The 17,205-nt window shown below is 40.3% G+C and overlaps 2 protein-coding genes across 2 annotated transcripts; one reads left to right on the forward strand and one right to left on the reverse strand.

Annotated features, from left to right (window-relative positions):
* Nucleotides 1-24: 24 nt before the first annotated feature.
* PLAGL1 (PLAG1 like zinc finger 1) lies at nt 25-8,507 on the forward strand. Its single transcript, XM_010707269.3, has 4 exons — nt 25-212; nt 3,295-3,414; nt 4,946-5,442; nt 5,807-8,507. Exons 1-4 carry the CDS (start codon nt 123-125, stop codon nt 7,080-7,082), a joined length of 1,983 nt encoding a protein of 660 aa, XP_010705571.1. The 5' UTR covers nt 25-122; the 3' UTR covers nt 7,083-8,507.
* A 3,128-nt stretch (nt 8,508-11,635) lies between these two features.
* On the reverse strand, nt 11,636-17,064 carry ZC2HC1B (zinc finger C2HC-type containing 1B). Its single transcript, XM_019612947.1, has 6 exons — nt 16,916-17,064; nt 16,118-16,256; nt 14,254-14,378; nt 13,754-13,856; nt 12,696-12,774; nt 11,636-11,844 (listed from the first exon to the last, which is right to left on the reverse strand). The coding sequence occupies exons 1-6, from the start codon at nt 17,033-17,035 to the stop codon at nt 11,820-11,822; spliced, it is 591 nt and encodes a 196-aa protein (XP_019468492.1). The 5' UTR covers nt 17,036-17,064; the 3' UTR covers nt 11,636-11,819.
* Nucleotides 17,065-17,205: the final 141 nt, after the last annotated feature.

Below are 17,205 nucleotides of genomic sequence, written 5' to 3' on the forward strand. Positions count from 1 at the left end.
AGTCTCTGTACAGGACTTAGTTTTTACCATGTTATTTCTCCAATCCTCCCCCTTTCTTTCAGGTACTGAAAGATGGAGGGAAGTACTTTCTGGACACTCCCAATGAAGACTGTGGAAACTGGATGATGTTTGTCCGGCTAGCCCGGAACCAAGAAGAACAGACCCTTGTGGCTTATCAGCACTGTGGAGAAGTCTACTTTACAACTGTTAAGGTAGTTAAACCCACATTGCTTCACCTGTCATTCAAATGGCAATTTATCGACAAAGATTCTGAAAGACCAACCCTTTTACAGATGAAAGATTGATTGTATTCAGGCAACTGGTGCTTTCGTACACACCACCTTTTATATCACTTAATCCATAGTAAAGCAAGCAGTGTATGGGGTTTTCCAGTAAAAGGTAATGTGTACATATGCTGCAGGTATTGAAGAAACTGAGCAGAGAAATGCAGAAATATTGTTCATGGTGGCGGTGTTTAAACAAGAACACTGTGAAGTGTTACCATTCCAGTTCGAAATAGGCACGTTGTGAGATTATCCTGCAGGATTACTTTCAAGAATACTTCTTCCTGGAAAGCACTTTTCTTTATTGCGCTTTTGGACACAGGTTGTGTTCTGAGTGCATTAGAGGATTCTGAGTAGCTTCTTTAAGTATTGTTTTCTACTCTGATTAAATTTGAAGACTTAACTGCAGAACTTACAATACTGTGATGTTGCCATGAAACGATCAATTTATACTAGGGATTTTGGACTGTGTCTCTGTCTTAGGGGAGAAAATACAGAACTCTGTATCTGTAAGTTACACAGGAATATTCACACACTGGAACAGGTTGTGGATGCCCCGTACCTGGAGGCATTGAAGGCCAGGCTGGATGTGGCTCTGGGCATTCTGGTCTGGTGGTTGGTGGCCCTGCATACAGCAGGGGGGTTGAAACTCAATGATCATTGTGATCCTTTTCAACCCGGGCCATTCTATGATTCTGTGATGATTCTATGAATATGTGATCTTCTTGGTTTTGTTGTTTTGGCCACTTTATCAGACTTTTTTTTTTTTTTAAATCAGAACTTAACTCTTACATGTATAGGAAACTGAAGTCTTCATGTTGAACATTCCTTCTTTTCTCCCCCTTTTTTATTCTAAGTAAATGTCTGTATAGCATTGTGAGTAACATAAGAATAAGAAAATACTAGTCATACTTACCACACAGTGAGGGTGTGAGAATAAATTAATAGTGATAACTCTTTGCATCTTCAAAGTCTTTTATAACACTGTTTGTCTTTGGATGAATAGTAAAGCAATTTAAAAAAATCAACATATAACACTATATCCCAATCTGTGACGATGTTTAAGCTGTGTTTGGAATTCTGATTCAGTCAATACGATTTTAAATACATGCTAGATGTGTAGAACTGAGAGCATACTCTATTTGGAAAGCATGAACAAATGTTTTTTTCTAAGCAGCATATTTACAAAACTGGTTATTTAAAATTTCCGTTAGAATTTAAATACTGTATTGACACAGCTCACTGCTGCTTTCAATAGAATTGCTCATGAGCATTAATGGAGAGTTGCATCCTTCATTATTAAAATGAAGACTATCTTGGGATGAGTAATGTGTTTTGGAACCCTTACTATGCACTGTGGGGAGTTAACCTGTTTTTCTCACTCCTAAGTGCTGGTGCCATTCATAATACTGTGGCATCCTGCAGATTTTGTCCAGGTCAGTAAGGTAAAGTAGCCTTCTGCTACACTAAGGCACACCCTGCTGGTCACGTTGTGAGGCTGCCTTAGGGCTGGTTATGAGGATTTTTTCTCAAGAGAGTTTGAATATATGTTGAGAGTGGAAGTATTGGCTCCACTGTTTTTACAGAAAGATGGGATATCACGTTAGAGTAAAGGCAGAAGATTTTTAATGACTTGAAATTACAGCTACAAAAGCATGCATATATGGATGGATACATGTGTACTTTTCTCTTATCTAGAGTACATGCAGGAGCTCAGTGCGTGATTGGTCTCCTAAATGATGTTTCTGCCTCTCATCCTTTGCAAAGCGAAAAATTCACTGTGTACCATTTCTGTTTAGGCCAGGTATTATTGGAACATACAGCTGACCATGCTGGTTGTAATAAGCAAGCAGATTTGTACTTCAGAAGTTCAGGTTTTGGACATTATACATACAATTATCTGTCACCTTTTAGCGTTCACAGTCTAACTTATCTTTCACCTACCATGCTTATGCAATGTTGATGTTATAAGTGCATTTTAAGATGTGATATCATATGGAAACAACACTCAGCTGCCGTCTTTCCAGGCTAGTTTGTTCTCCTAGTGGCATAAATGAAACGAAACAACAGGTACAATGCAGTATGGCTGTGCATCTATTGAAAGAATGTTAGTTTTGATTATAGATGAATAAATGGCTGACAACGCCAAGAAGTCATATAAATCATGACCCCAAAGTTACTTCTCTCCTTTCCTTCTTAATATGTGATAAATCTTGAGCCAATTAATTTAATCACTCATCTTTCTTTTTCTGACTGCTGCTGTATTGACTGAAAGTACTTGTATGATGAGATGGTAGTTCAGTTCAAGAGCTTCCATGACTGGATGGAAGACCACAGATTATGGACTTCCTTAATCCTGTGTAGGAAGGCTTCAGTGAAAGAAGGGCAGGGAGTACCATATAGCTCGTGCATTGAATCATTAAGGTTGGAAAAAACCTCTAAGCTCATCCAGTCCAGCCATCAGCCCATCGCCACCATTCATATTGAGCCTCACCCATTAGAGGCAGTGCATATAAATATGCAAGTTTGACTTGAAGTCCACACATTAATCAGGTCTGAATCCATACATCCAAGAGGTGTTCAAGCTGTTACACATTCATTATGCAATTTTCTTTTGCCTATACCCTGTACTTAGGTGTCCTGTTCAGTGGGCTTTAGGAACATAAAGGATATTTCTTGGAAAGACTGCTGGACATCATAGGGAAATAAGTCTCACTGAAGTTGGGAGGGCTGAGGCATCTGTCCTACTTTTTGATCCCCCAAAATCTCTGTACATACAGGTCTGCTTTTAGAAACTCTAAAGATTCAAACCATTCAGAGTGGATAACAGTGCTCAGAAATTGTTTGTTTGAATCTTGAAACTGAGTTATCAGTAATTAAACAGATTCAAAGAGTGCAACATGAGTAATGATAACAAATTGCATCCCCCTCCCGCCAGTCTTCAACATAGTATTATTTGATGCAGGTAAACAGGCATAAGTAAATGTGAACTATTTTCTTCCATTCACAGCCAATTGAGCCCCACACAGAATTGAAAGTATGGTACGCGGCCGATTATGCCAGATTTATGGAAACTTCTGCAGTCTTCATTAAAGAAGAATCTGATGTCAGTCCTTTGCCTGTAGTAGCAGTAAGTACCCCAAATCTACATTGAGGCTGTCACCATGTAGTAAATTATGGTTATTTACATGCTTTGTGTGGTAATGCTAGAGCAAGTCATAGAATAGTTGGCTAACACAAAGCCAGGAGTAATTTTAAAGGAAGAACTATCCATAGCAAGGCTGCTCTTTATATCCTGTGTTTGTAATCTGATAGTGACATCAGACGTATCCAGAAGTAGTGATTCCACTGGGGTGTGTTGGAAAGACTTATTTAAGTTTGTGATTGTTTCTTAGGTAGCCAAGCTGTCCAGCCTTAGACATATCTCAGCAATTCCCATGTGTTATGCCTTGACCAGTTGGTCAGATAATGCACTGATTGCTTCAGTCTTTCTTGTGTAATAACCCTTCTGTTTGCTTTTCTCTTTGTATGATAGTAAGAATCCTTAAAAAGACAGGAAAGGTTTCTGAATACTGAAAATGTAACTGTGAAGACTGATACCTAAGCTAGAAGGAAATGTTAAACAGAGAATACAATTGAACTTGGAATTCATAGGTGCTCCAGGTGCTCCCTATTGCTTCATTTGCACAGAGGATTTGAGTATAGACCAGAAAGAAGGCATAGGGGGGCCATAGCATAAGATACAGAAAAGGAAGAGAAGAGGTCTTTGTCTCTGAATAAAGAAAGACAGAGTGACATGGCTATACATCTGGAAATACATTTTGTTAAAACATTTTGTCCAGAACTGGTGGTTGTTTTGGGCTTGGTTTTTTTGCACAGTTTTTAATTTGAATGTTTTAAATATCTATATTTAAAATATGTTCAACTGAATCCAGTAGAGTTTTTATTTTCACAGAAATAATAATTCCAAATAATACAATGTTTCAAACAAAACAAAAAAAAAAAACACAAAAAACCCCAAAAACTTAAATGTCTTTAAGGATAGGCTTGATATCCCCAAAAATAAATTGCTTCATTTTGAATTAATAAAGTCTGATGTCCAGCATGAAGCAAAGTGGAAAAAGTCTCTCCTGGATAGAGACTTTGGGCATTGACTACCGCCTTCTGGTAAAGGGACATGGAGTCAGCCAAAAATAGAGGGAAATCCTGTATGGTAAACTACATTTGTGTGCAGAAGCCTACCCAATTAGGCAGGCCCTAGTTCTGTGATTTTTGTACAGTTGCAATAGCAGATAAATGATGTCAATCCAAGGTTAAAGTACAGTTCTCAACTGCTTTTATAAGTAATTCCATAATAAGAACAAATAGACTTTGAAATTCAGTACACAGAGATGAGCAAAGGTGAAGGACTCAGTACTGCTACAGTAAATGCTAAACACAAATGTGGAAATCGGTATTTAGTCAATCATTTTTTTTTTCCCTCTTCTGGTTTTTAGACTCCTAGAGAGAATCCATTTCCTGCTGAACAGCAGTATTGTAGTACGCTGAATGACCAAGGACAACACGTCCTGGGAAAACCCAGAGATGATGTAGTGTCAGTGAGAATATGACCTTTCCTTAGAATGCCTAATAAGAAAGACCTGCTTCTGTTCTCGTTGCAGAAAGAGCCTGTAGACCCTTGGATATGCTCCAGCTGTAGAAGTACTTTTGCAACTTTTGCTCTGCTGGAATCTCACCAGTGCATCAATAAAGACCGAGTCCTTACCACCAGGCTCAGACCACCAAATAAATTAGGATCCTTAAAAGCAAAAAACAAATTCAAAGGGAAACTGAGAGGATCGGCATTAGGCAAAAGCATTGCTCAGTGCTATGGGACCATTTCCTGTTCCTCTGCTGCGAAGCTTAGCTGTGCCAGCTCAGGAAACACTTGTGATGCTCTTGTGAGGTTTATACCTAAATGGAGAAATGGCCGGTCTTCACTGTTGAAGGGAAGAGAAGTGAAGCAGACAGACAGTTACCCTTGCCGTCTCTGTGGGAAGATATTTGATTCCATTGAAAAGCTCACAGTCCACACTTATGTGCATAAAGCGGAGCGTCCCTACAAGTGTTCGCAGCACGGATGCACAAAAGCCTTCATTTCCAAATATAAACTGCTCAGGTACAGCTCTGAAGGCACTCCTTTTCTTGTGTGGGAAAAACAAGGACATCGTTTTCTTCTTCAGTGTCTTAGTGACAGTTAATCCCCAAGTTCAGTTTTTTATATTCCTGTGTTTGCAGTAATTGAGGAAACTAGTCTCCCTCAATTGCTATTCAGAAAGACTGTGTTGAGCAATTTGAACCTACTGTATGCTTTATAATTAACACACTCCTCTAAAAAAAAAAAAAAAAACGTTGGCTTTTACTAATAATCTGAGAACTTGTGAAAATGCCTTCCTTCAAGAGGGCCAGTGTTTTCAGGTCTTGAAGCTGCATTGTGTACTAGAGTAAATGTAAATGCTGATTACACTTTCTTTCTGTTTTAGGCACTCAGCCACTCATTCTCCACAGAAATCTCACCAGTGTGGTTACTGTGAAAAGACATTTCATAGGAAAGACCATCTAAAGAATCACCTTCAGACTCATGACCCAAACAAGATGGCCTTCAAGTGTGAAGAGTGTGGCAAGAAGTACAACACCAAGCTAGGTTATAAGAGACACTTGGCTCTTCATTCAGCCACCAGTGGAGACCTTACCTGTAGGGTATGTGCTCAGGAGTTTGGTGGCACTGAAGTTTTGCTGGAACACCTCAAAAGTCATGCAGGGAAACCAACTGGCAATACCAAGGAAAAGAAACATAAGTGTGACCATTGTGAGCGTCACTTCTATACCCGTAAAGATGTGCGGCGTCACATGGTGGTTCACACAGGTTGCAAAGACTTTCTATGCCAGTTTTGTGCCCAAAGGTTTGGGCGGAAGGACCACTTGACTCGCCATACAAGGAAGACTCATCCACAAGAACTGCTCAAGAGCAGGTTGCAGAATGGTGAGTCGGTAGGTCTCCTTGACCAGCTTTTTCCATTCAGACTGAAGGAAGATGCCAGCATATTGTCCCCTTTTCCTGAAAGGGTCTCGGTGCAGAATGGAATTTTGAATAATCCAGAACCAAAGGAATACAACTGTTCACATCTTCATCCCCAGCCAAGCTTACAAACTGCTCTTCCTATTGAACCTTCTCCTCTTTTGCAAAGAATGGGCTGTGCAGATAGCCTTGCAGCTGTCCCTCCCACACCATGCTCAACAGCCATCCCTGCCAACCTGAACCTTCATCAGTCTAATAAATATGACCTTAGCTCTACCTCATTTGCAGCAGGCTCCCTCAAGAATCTTCCTATCAAAGTGGATGTTAAAGGTTACAACGTCCATCTTCTAGAGGACCTGCCGTTACCAGAACCTCAATCTCTCCACAAAATCAGTCTGGAAGAAGCTTCCTCAGGGCCTGTAGGTGATACTAACAAATACCCAGTGCACAAAGAGACAGAGACAGCAGCTGAAACTACTAGCATGCCTTTCATGGATCTCACTCATGTGATGAGTTTCTGGCAACTCCCACAAGGTGACAACCAGAGCACTACTGGGGATATCACAATGGCATTTGGTCCAGAGGAACCATCACAGAGGCTGAACGGCCTCAGCCAACAGCAAGGTCTACAGCTAGCAACTGGTGGCATGGCCATAAACCAGCTGCATCATCTTCCTCGCTCTTTTCCATCCACTACAAATTCTGTAACGTTGCCTCATTTTCATCATGCCTTCAAATAACTATGCTTTTTTTTTTTACTAAAAAAAAAAGTAAAAAGAAAAGACTGTGCTTCTTACTTAAATCTATTAGGAAGGGTATTTTTTGTTTTTCTTCTTTTCTGTTTCAAGAAAAACTGTCCCAATTTTTTTTTTTTTTTAAAGCATGTTATGGACATAGTAGTTCAATTCAAAATGTTAATAAACAAGAAGCTCTATTTTTCATACTATTATTAATTTTTAGCATATGACAATAGGAGGACTAACATACTTCCCTCAGTATCCTCGATATTCTTGTTTCTTACCTTTTAAACAAACAGCTTAATGTCTTCAGCAATAGCAAAGCCTCATAATAGGCACAATGAAACTATGGCTGCCACAATAGGAGAAATAGGGTTAAGGTAAATGGAAAGAAGGGGGAAAGAACAGAAGAAAGAAGAATAATTTTAATGAGCCATAAATCACAGGAAATATATACGCATGGCAAACTTAAGGTAAATAATTTATCAGTGTGATATAGATTTCTTCTAAGCATTTACTTAATTACCAAATTTTATGAATCTTGGAATCATTTTGATTTAAAGAGTAAATCTTATCTCCTAGTTCCACTCTTTTAAAACAAAGAAAATCACCGTTGTGATTACACCTAAGTAGACTTCTTTATTTTCTTCTGATGTGCACTTTGGCTATGTGCATCTCCTGCATTTTTCTAAGAGCTGGAAATAACTACCAATGCTTCATGGCTACACCAAAGCAGATGTCTTGTATAGGTGTAGTTTTCAGAATGGGAAGTGAATTGTCTTAAAGATTGAAGATTGGAGATTGCCCAGGGGAGCCTTCAGCATGCATTCTTCTTCATGCAGAAGAGCTTGTGGTGGTTACCTCAGGATGGGCCTCTTCAAAACAGTGGGTTGTGAACCTGCCTCAAAATGGCATAGGAAATCAGCAAGTATGGTAATGGTTAGATGATCTTCATCCTGTGGATTTTGCTGAGTGGTATTTTGGTAGTTTCACCCAAATCAGAATCATAACTTACGTTTGCTTCCTATAGTAAACTGCTGTATGTTTCCAGCTGATGCAGGTGTTACAGCCCTGTCCTCTTACCAACTAGCAGAAATTGCAAAAAAAAAAAATAACATCTCCCAGTAGATAACATTTAAACAAACAACTTCAGGATTTACTTGCTGCCTTGCATAACCCATACTTAAAAAAAACAGGACACCATTTTAGCATATGATGCCATTACTGGTGGGTTCTGTCACAGCTGAAACAGATGCCTAATTTCTGAATCAGAATATGCAATCTCTTCTACTAAATTCACTTAGAATTAATAGTACCTAATGATAATTACAGATACACCATGAAGCAAGCTTGTTCTCTTCTCCCTTGGTAATCACAGGACTATTTCCAGGCAACTTCAAATAAAAAACAATATTTGTGAATCATTGATTGCTGTTTTGCTGTTAATGAACTATAATTATGTGAATATTCTTAAAGTTTATCATTATTTGGATTAAGGGAAGGTGGGATTGTTGTGCTTTGTGCAGGAATATGTTCTTCAGCTGCACTGGAGAAGTTTTCTTATTTTTAAAAATCTTGGCATAGGGCAAAACAAAATAAATTTTAAGATCATCATAACAGGGGTAGCAGTAGGAAGAGTAGGTTCATGCCCAGTTAGCAGTTGTTCAAATTACAGTTTAGTGAAGAGTGAAAAGGTTGGAAACAGTGTTACATGCACATTTTACAACTCATAATTCTGCTCAGACTTGGAAAGGTCCGTGTGTATCTGTTTACTGCATTGTTTTCCTTGTTCGTGCAGATTGTATTCGCTTGGCTTCATTCAAGCTCATGTACTTGTAAACAACAACAAAAAAAAGGAAACAACCCCCAAACAACACAATCTTGTACATGCCTGATCATATGTGATTAGTAGACACTTTGGATTGTGCTTTTCTAAGAGGTTTAATAAGTTATGAAATACTTGTCTTTGAATTAAACTAAGATGTTAAGAAGGAAACGCTGCAATGTTGCACAACACCCACACTCTGAGCTGCTCACTGCAATGGGAGCAGAGATCTGGGCTGCCAAGAGACATGCTGGGCCTTGGTTGCAATCTCTTGTGAAATGTATCTCACTGACATACATTAGTGAGAGATGTTGATCATACTGAACTGCAAGTTAAAAGGCCAAGTCTCAGATTAAAAGACACAGAATGGCTTGGGTTGGAAGAGGCCTCAAAGATTATCTACTTCCAGCTGCTCTGCCATGGGCAGGGCTGCCACCCCCTAAATTGGGCTAGATCAGGCTGCCAGGGGAGAACAACCATTTTTGCATTAAAACTCATAAAAGGCACACTGCAACGTCTACAAGTAAAACACAGCTCACTGTAGTGGCACCTGCAAGTAAAACACAGACGTAGACCTCAAATAGGTGCTGCTGCTGCTTTAACACTTCGGTCTATTCAAAATGGCTTTTCTAGATTCTTGACATCGTAAATATAGACAGAGCTTAGCAGCAGTCCATATATAGTATGTGGTAGAAATATCCTAGTACAACGCAAATGAAAAGAAAGAACTATTTTTGCCTGCAGATTAGCTGTCACCACTTCATTGCAAGATCTTATTTATGCATTACAAAATGTCAAGTTTGCATTAGCACGCAGCTTCTACATTGACATGAAAATGCACAAGTCAAACATATCTGTGCTTAATTCTGCACAGCTCTGGGTACATATAACATACTATTCATACACCTCTTCCCTAAACCAGGATAACCATTTTACATCCCATCACCATCATTGTCATCTTGTGTTTGCCTGCAGCTCTGCATGCTCCACGCGTGGGCGTGCTCATGCTGAGCTCAGCAAAGCTGTGTGGCTGAAGCCTACAGAACACAGCCATATGCTCCAGCTCACAAGTAAGGCACAGAGCATATAGCATCTTGGTCTTACTTCTCTCCTTAAAAGCCACCACATTCTGTGCACAGTTTGGAAGAAAAGGTTTGGGACACACAGCCCAGTAGAGCTCTGATAGAGCAGAGAGATCCCACCCCGGTCTGGCATTGATCCTCTGCGATATCTCAGGGTATTTTACCTCACATTATATTAGACATGAAAACAGTCTGTCTATCCATCTGAACTCTGCTTGGACACGTTTGCAGCTAAACAACAGAATTCCTGTAATCAAGAGAGGCTGTAAAATTGAGAAACTTGATGAACATCTGCTCTCATAGCAAAAAAGCACTCATTTGAAAATGAGAAGATGGAAGCCACGTGAACCTGCTGAGATAACATTGAAGAGTAAGCATTAGAGTTGGTGGAACAAAAGAATCTTCAACCTATGTGTATACCCAACTGTTTCTAGTGTTCATTTCCCAGCCCACACTGGGGAACACATTCATTACTTTTTAACTTTATTTCTAAATTGGTGCTGTTCAGACTCTCCATTTTCTTAAACAGTGAGTTTTACAGACAGTCCAAAATGGGACAGCAAGTTTCATATGTTGATGTTCTTGCCCCTAACGTTCAGTGTTCTCTAAGATGTTGAAAAGTGATCTGTGGAATCAATACCAAAAACGTCTAAACACACCCAGGAGAAAACGAAGGGGAGCTAAAAAGGGCAAAGCAGCACTGCTTTAATACACCTGGGCTCACTTTGTGCCTGTTGTGTGTGTTTAAGACCATCTAGCTAAGGAAGTAGCACTTGTTTCAGTGTCGTCTTTTTTATAGTTACCTATCATACTAGCTAGAGTGTAAAGTCTCATATTTATTACTGCTGTGTCCAGCTGCTTTTCATTTTACTTATAAGCATCTAATAAACAAGAAAACTACTCATGATTTTTAACTGAAAGCGTTATTGGGAATTGGGCTAAAAACAAAACGAAACAAAAAACCCCAAAAACAAAAAACCCACACCACCACCACCACGCAAGTTGGTTTAAGGCTGCTAATGAATAAGTTGGCCAAAACATGTGCCTCCACCATCGTTCTGGCTTAGTAATCACTTTCTAATAACAATCGAATTTAGAGTGGAGAGTGAGATTTGGTTTTAATTTGAGCTTGAAGTGCTTTGAAGCTGATGTACCACGTACACTGCCATCTGTTGCTTAGTTATCACTAACATTCATCATTTGTTGCTTACCGGAAGATTCTATTAAATAACATATAAAGAGCTTCAAACTGTTCATTTTGTTCTATATATCAAAGCAAAGTAATACAGAAATAATTCCATGGCACAGCATCTTCCTACATTTTGTTGAAACCATCACAGAACCATAGAGGTTCAAAGGGTCCTCTGGAGATGGCCGAGTCCCACCCCCTGCTAAGGTTCCCAAGAGCACATTAGACAGGAAAGCATCCAGGTGGGTCTGGAACATCTCCAGAGGAGCAGACTCCACAGTCTCTGTGGACAGCCTGGTCCTGTGCTCCGTCACCCTCACAGGAAAAAAGTCCTTTCTGATTGAATGGACCACAACCTTTCAGGTGATGATTTAATTAGATTTTGGCAACCGGTACGGATGATCTCACAGCTTTAAATAGGACAGCCTAAAAGCTTTGTTGCTAAGGGAAAAATAAAGGAGGACTGTGAAGTTCCATTATTATTATTATTTTTAATTGGAGATGGTATCCATTGTATTATTACCACTGCATCACAACAGACTGAGCTGCAGCACTGGGGGTAGAAGAGGTGCTGGAGGACCACACTGTTAAGGCCCATAGTGCTTCTGCAAAACACCTTAATGTGTCCCTGGCAGGCAGCCACTCTATCTTCTGGTCTGTGTCTGCTGTCTGAAAGCAGCAACAAGCCACATACTGGTTATTTACACTGAAACACATAACTCCCTTTTAGCTAAGATGATTAAACCAAAGCAATAACATAAAAAGGCTTACTTTTAAGTTATTACCTTGGAGGGCTGATTTCTTTCAATATCTTTTGTAAATATTTAGCATTTAAGTTTTTATGAACAACACTACGTTACTCTCTCCAGAGGTTTTCTTGCCCCTTCTCAGGTGTTTGTTGCACTTTCTATTTTCAAACCATCACACAAAGGTTAAAATTGTAATGTTTTTAAGTGAGTGAAGTTAACTTTAGGAAACAGAATTTTTCAGCTAGCTCAAGAACAATCTGTAAGTGTTACACAGGTCAAGGAACTGCTTGCTTTTGTCATTACCTTCTTGATTAAATCACCCTTAGAGAGATTAGCAGCTCCCTCAGCCATTTTTCTGATGCCTCCTTCTTCAGCACTGAAAACATACTTGGGATCTGCCACCTGACAGCAAGGAGGCCAGGGGCACTTCCTAACCTCTGCTTTGCTGATTAATCCGCCCATCTCCTGTTCTGTCCAGTCTGCACATAGGCTGCACTGTCCGCAGCGTAGATGGTACTTGGACTCGGCCATGATGCTACAAAAAGATGCCTTCTCTCCAGGCCTTTCAGCCCAGAGGGTCAGAGCTAAGCCCTGAAAAGGGTGATAGGATCAACAGATGTCTGTTGATGGTCTGTGAGCCCTGCATGGTAACCCTAAGAGTTCTTACACTGTTCATATAGGAACTCTGTGTAGAGCGCAGGAGAGCATGAGACTTGCTAAAGATGTCTGTTGAAATAAAATAAAATAAAAAAAAAGAAGAGTATTCCTTACCCAAATTCTCCAGCAGATTTTTTTACAGGAGACACACCCAAAGGTTTTCTGCTTTTTTGCAGTGTTCCATGAGGAGTCTCTGCAGATAATTATTTAAAAATGTTATTGGCATAAAAAATTCTAACATACGTGAACCTAAACTCCAGAAATGAAAAGATAGAAGATACTGATATACAAGTAGATCGAACTGCATTGATATGCAAATAATATCATAGAATCCTTAAGACTGGAAAAGACCTCTAAGACCATTAAGCCCAACCATCAGCCCATCTCCATCACACCCACTGACCACATCCCTCAGTGCCACATCCACAGGGCTCCTGAACACCTCCAGGGACGGTGACTGCACCCCCTCCCTGGGCAGCCTGTGCCAGCGCAGCACCACTCTTCCTGAGAAGAAATTTTTTGTAATATCCAACCTGAACCTCCTCTGGAGCAACTTTAGGCCATTACCTCTCGTGCTAGCACTGTTACCTACCCATCTCACCACAACCTCCTTTCAGGCAGTTGTAGAGAATGATAAGGTCTCCCCTGAGCTTCATGTACTTATCATCATTCACAGATGACACCACAGTTAACTCTATAAAGCATCTTTTAAACAGACTGAATGTTGGTTATGATTGCTGGTAGGAATGAATACTAGCAAGCATATTTTACTGAATCCTGATTAGAGGGAACAGTGTTAGGGATGTGACAGTGTAATTTTTAAGGCTCAATCAACAAGTGAGAGTCATATCAAATGAACAACATGCAAAGCATGATGCTTCATCTTAACTGACCTAAAAGATAAAGAATGTGATACTATGGAATCGTTTACGGGAAAGAGGGAACTTGTCTCCCAGACAGCACACTTCAGGTTTATATAGAAGCTTCTGTTTGAGAACATCTAACTTAAAAGGCTAAGTGCCTTCTTAGAACCTACTTGAAAACCTCTGTGCATGCAATTGGCGCAATGGATCGGGATGATTTGTATTGCCATTTGATATCAGCAACATCCATTTGGAGCTGATGGAGTCTGTTCTAAGTCAAACATAAATATAGCTGATTGAACTCCTTACCTGGAGTAGATTTTTCTGTGTTATCAACCTTTTGTACTCTCTTCTCATGTGGTAACAGAGGTGTGACAGTTGTTTTTTTTCTCTGAGTCACTGCTTGCTTGTCCTAGGGTAAGAGAATAAGATGCACAATGTATGCCCAACTCTAGCAAGAAGTTCACAGATCCCCACCACAATTCTCCAAATTGCTGAAACAGTGTTAGAAAAGAACAAGAAGAGTGCACCTGCTCCCATTAGGATGCTGCTTTTAAGCCTAAAAAGCACAACAACATTTGTTTGCATTATTATTATTTTTAATAAAACAAAAGAGGAGCTCACTTAAAGACACCACCAATTAGCTCTGCTTTTCTGGTTCCCCAAAGATGCTTAGGCCTTTAGTCTCGTGTCTTGCATTTAGAAAGCTTACCAACTTCCCTGGAACCTTAGGTTAAATATTAAAAACGAGTTTTACTCAACCTAAAGTAATTTGACAAATCTGTCTCAAGGACAACACAAGTACTTACCATAGGCTGTTTGGTGATCTTGGCGGCAATGGCACGGCGAGTAGCTTGTTCTTCACAAAATTTGATGTGTTTTGCTGCTGCAGCCTCGTTGAATCTTCTCAAGCAGAATGGACACTGAATATAGTCTGATCATGGGAAAGGAACAGGTGGTGTCACAACTGTTATAGCACAAGAAAGGATTTGCCCTACTTCACTGAAGTACCAAAGATGGCTCCATCAGCTGGTGATCACAGTGAGCTTCCATCAGCTCTTAGTGTCTCAAAAATTCCAAATTAGAAAATTAGGAGAATTACAGTGAAAGCACTTAGGATCCTAAAACACGTGCTTATGGTATTAACTCAGCAAATCGCTATCAGAAGGAAATCCCTGGGCATTAATAAAAGCAAATTAAAATATCTTTGACCTAGGCCCTCTCTCTCAAAATTTCACATAAAAAAATCTGCAGTTAAAGCAATGTTTAGAAATTCCTTGAAGAGTCAAAAAAATATTTCAAGACTAGTTTTTAAGTGTGGCCATCAGCATTCTCATTTATTTTAGTGAAATTTAGTGAATTTCCTTTGGACACTGCTTAAAATATTGTTTAAGAGGCTGTCCCAGTCAGCTAAGGGGTATTAAACAGCCAGGTTTTCTAGGTGTAAAGTAGTACTGTAAAGAACACACGGTAGTGCTTCCTAGAGTTGCTTCTGGCAGTGTTATAGCTCTGATTCCCCATTGCAGTTAGCACTGGTGCAGCCCTACTCCTTTCAATAAATGGTCGGTGCTCAGGGTCAGCATTCTTTCACCTCAACACAGTTGTGCTCTGCCCAAGCACTGCACTTGTCAATCTCAGACTCCTAGCAGTGGAAACTGGTGCACCAAGGTTTGAGATCTGTCTGAAGGAGGAAGAGAGGGAATGGGAACCTCTCTCCTCCCCACAGTACGCGCTCTTTCTCTCCAGCCCTGAGCTACTGGGTATACATCCCCACCATACCCCTCAGCAATTGGCCTTTCCCCAGTTCCTTTCTCCACAACTCCCCCAGCTCTTGCACAACTCTAGTTACCCAAAGAGAGAGAAGGAAAGGAAGGGGTTTGCTCTTAGAGTTGGTGGAGTCAGATGAGAAATAACAGAGTAATTAAGGTATTCAACAGTAGAAGTTCAGAGAAGAGCTTAACCCCAATCAGAGAGAGAAAACATGCCCATGCTTATACTGCATTGCTGACATCTAGAAGAGGAAGAAGACTGCAGTCCTCACAGCTGGTTTTGGTATTAGTCACAAACTTCTAGTATGTATGGGAGCTGAGAGAGTCCTTCCTCCTTCCCTCCCTCTTCCTTTATGGCTCAGGAGGGACTCCGCAGAGACCCTTTCCAAGATTGCTCCTACATTTCATAAATCATCTATCATGAGGAATATTGGCTATTAGGATTAAAGCAGTCACGTTTTTTAAATGACTTCCCCTAATGGCATAGACAGGGTGGGGAAGTGGATAGTGGAAAAGCTATCACACGGTAGCAGGAAGCCTATATGCACTACATTCAGTCTGAGTGGCGAGTCTGAGTGTGTTTTGCACTTTGTCACACAACGGTTCCATTTGCAGTATACAGGCATCCCAGCTCTCTTCCCAAACCACTAACACCTGGCTCCAAACTTGCCACCTTTATAAGCCACAAAGGGACAATTATCTTTCTCTTTCTCCCCACTTCCTCTTCACTGCACTGTCCCTCAAGCCAAGAAACACAGAAAAAAATAGAGTATGGAAGGAATCAGTGTTCACATGGTGTTGTGCAGAGAGGTACAAAACTGAAATCCAGCCGTACGTAATAAGAGCTCATCGCTTTGCTAGAAATCAGTACAAGATCAAGAATATGATAAACTGAGCCACAAACCTGGATTGATGCTTGGTGGGGGGGGAGGAGGAAGAGGACGACCTTCTTGCATAGCTTTTGTCACTTGTTTGGCTGATTGAATGGCATTAATAAAATCCGCATGGTGCTGCCTCCAGTTAGATTTCTTCACTGGCTGATTCTGCAAAGGAAATTAAGGAAGACATTTCTGTCCTGTGAGGGACAGAAAAATGTCTTCAAGTGAGGGTTCTCCCTTTCCAAGAGAAATGTTACAAACAAAATTAAACTTTTTTTTTTTCTTTTTGAAAGGCACAGGGAAGCTGAAGTAACCCTCTGACACCTATTAACAACAGGAACAGATAGCTGAAGGAACAAAAACGCTCTAACAAGAACACTCTGGTCATGGCAGACCAAAGGGTGCATAAGAGGGAATAGAAAAGATAATATGATCACCATCATTTTCAGTGATTTGGTACATATGGGTAAAACTATACACGTATGCATGTCTTCCCAACCTCATCATCATCATCATTACATAACCTTAAAGAGAAGGCTGCCGGAAACTTGCATAGTACTTCGAATACACAAAGGGACATTTCCTAGAAAAGCAGAGACACTTGGTGCCTAGAGTAGTCACGGTATCTGCAGGTTTGGCTTCTGACTGAGAAATATTCTCCAATACCAGCAGCACACAGAGGGGGAGAAAAGAACTTGGCACTGAGTCAAGAACTTATGAAAGAATCATCCGCAACATCCAGGCTTTGTCCTGGGAGGAAACAATCACCTTACCAAATGAAAGGCTTCAAACAGAGATAATATGTGCTCCAACATTAGCCATACCTTCAGCAGGGGCTGCCTCTTCACGGTTCCGATTTCTGTTCCCTGCACTCTCTGTTTAAAAGAATTGAAGGGCTTGCGCTTCTTGTTGAAGACTTTCTTGCAAATGGGCTCGTGTCTCATCTGGGATGCAAAGAAAAATCACTGCTAATGGGCTATATCATGCTTTGTTAACGATGCTTTAATATTCATGAAATTCAGGCTTTAATATTACTTGTATTTGAGAGTAGAGAGCTGAAGCAGTATTTTTTTCCAGGTTCAGTTTCACTCCTCAAAGAGTTCATCAGAACTTA

This window comes from Meleagris gallopavo, chromosome 2 (assembly GCF_000146605.3).
Source record: "Meleagris gallopavo isolate NT-WF06-2002-E0010 breed Aviagen turkey brand Nicholas breeding stock chromosome 2, Turkey_5.1, whole genome shotgun sequence".
Taxonomy (NCBI): Eukaryota; Metazoa; Chordata; class Aves; order Galliformes; family Phasianidae; genus Meleagris; species Meleagris gallopavo.

What these genes read in the sequence shown, in the direction of transcription:
- PLAGL1 (XM_010707269.3), top strand. Translation starts at nt 123, where the DNA reads ATGATGTTTGTCCGGCTAGCCCGGAACCAAGAAGAACAGACCCTTGTG. An exon ending in TCTACTTTACAACTGTTAAG is followed by an intron (nt 213 to 3,294) that starts GTAGTTAAACCC and finishes TTCCATTCACAG; the next exon opens with CCAATTGAGCCCCACACAGA. An exon ending in GTCCTTTGCCTGTAGTAGCA is followed by an intron (nt 3,415 to 4,945) that starts GTAAGTACCCCA and finishes TTCTCGTTGCAG; the next exon opens with AAAGAGCCTGTAGACCCTTG.
- ZC2HC1B (XM_019612947.1), bottom strand. Translation starts at nt 17,035, where the DNA reads ATGAGACACGAGCCCATTTGCAAGAAAGTCTTCAACAAGAAGCGCAAG. An exon ending in CCCACCAAGCATCAATCCAG is followed by an intron (nt 14,379 to 16,117) that starts GTTTGTGGCTCA and finishes TCCCATGATCAG; the next exon opens with ACTATATTCAGTGTCCATTC. An exon ending in AAATCTGCTGGAGAATTTGG is followed by an intron (nt 11,845 to 12,695) that starts GTAAGGAATACT and finishes TGCTGCTTTCAG; the next exon opens with ACAGCAGACACAGACCAGAA.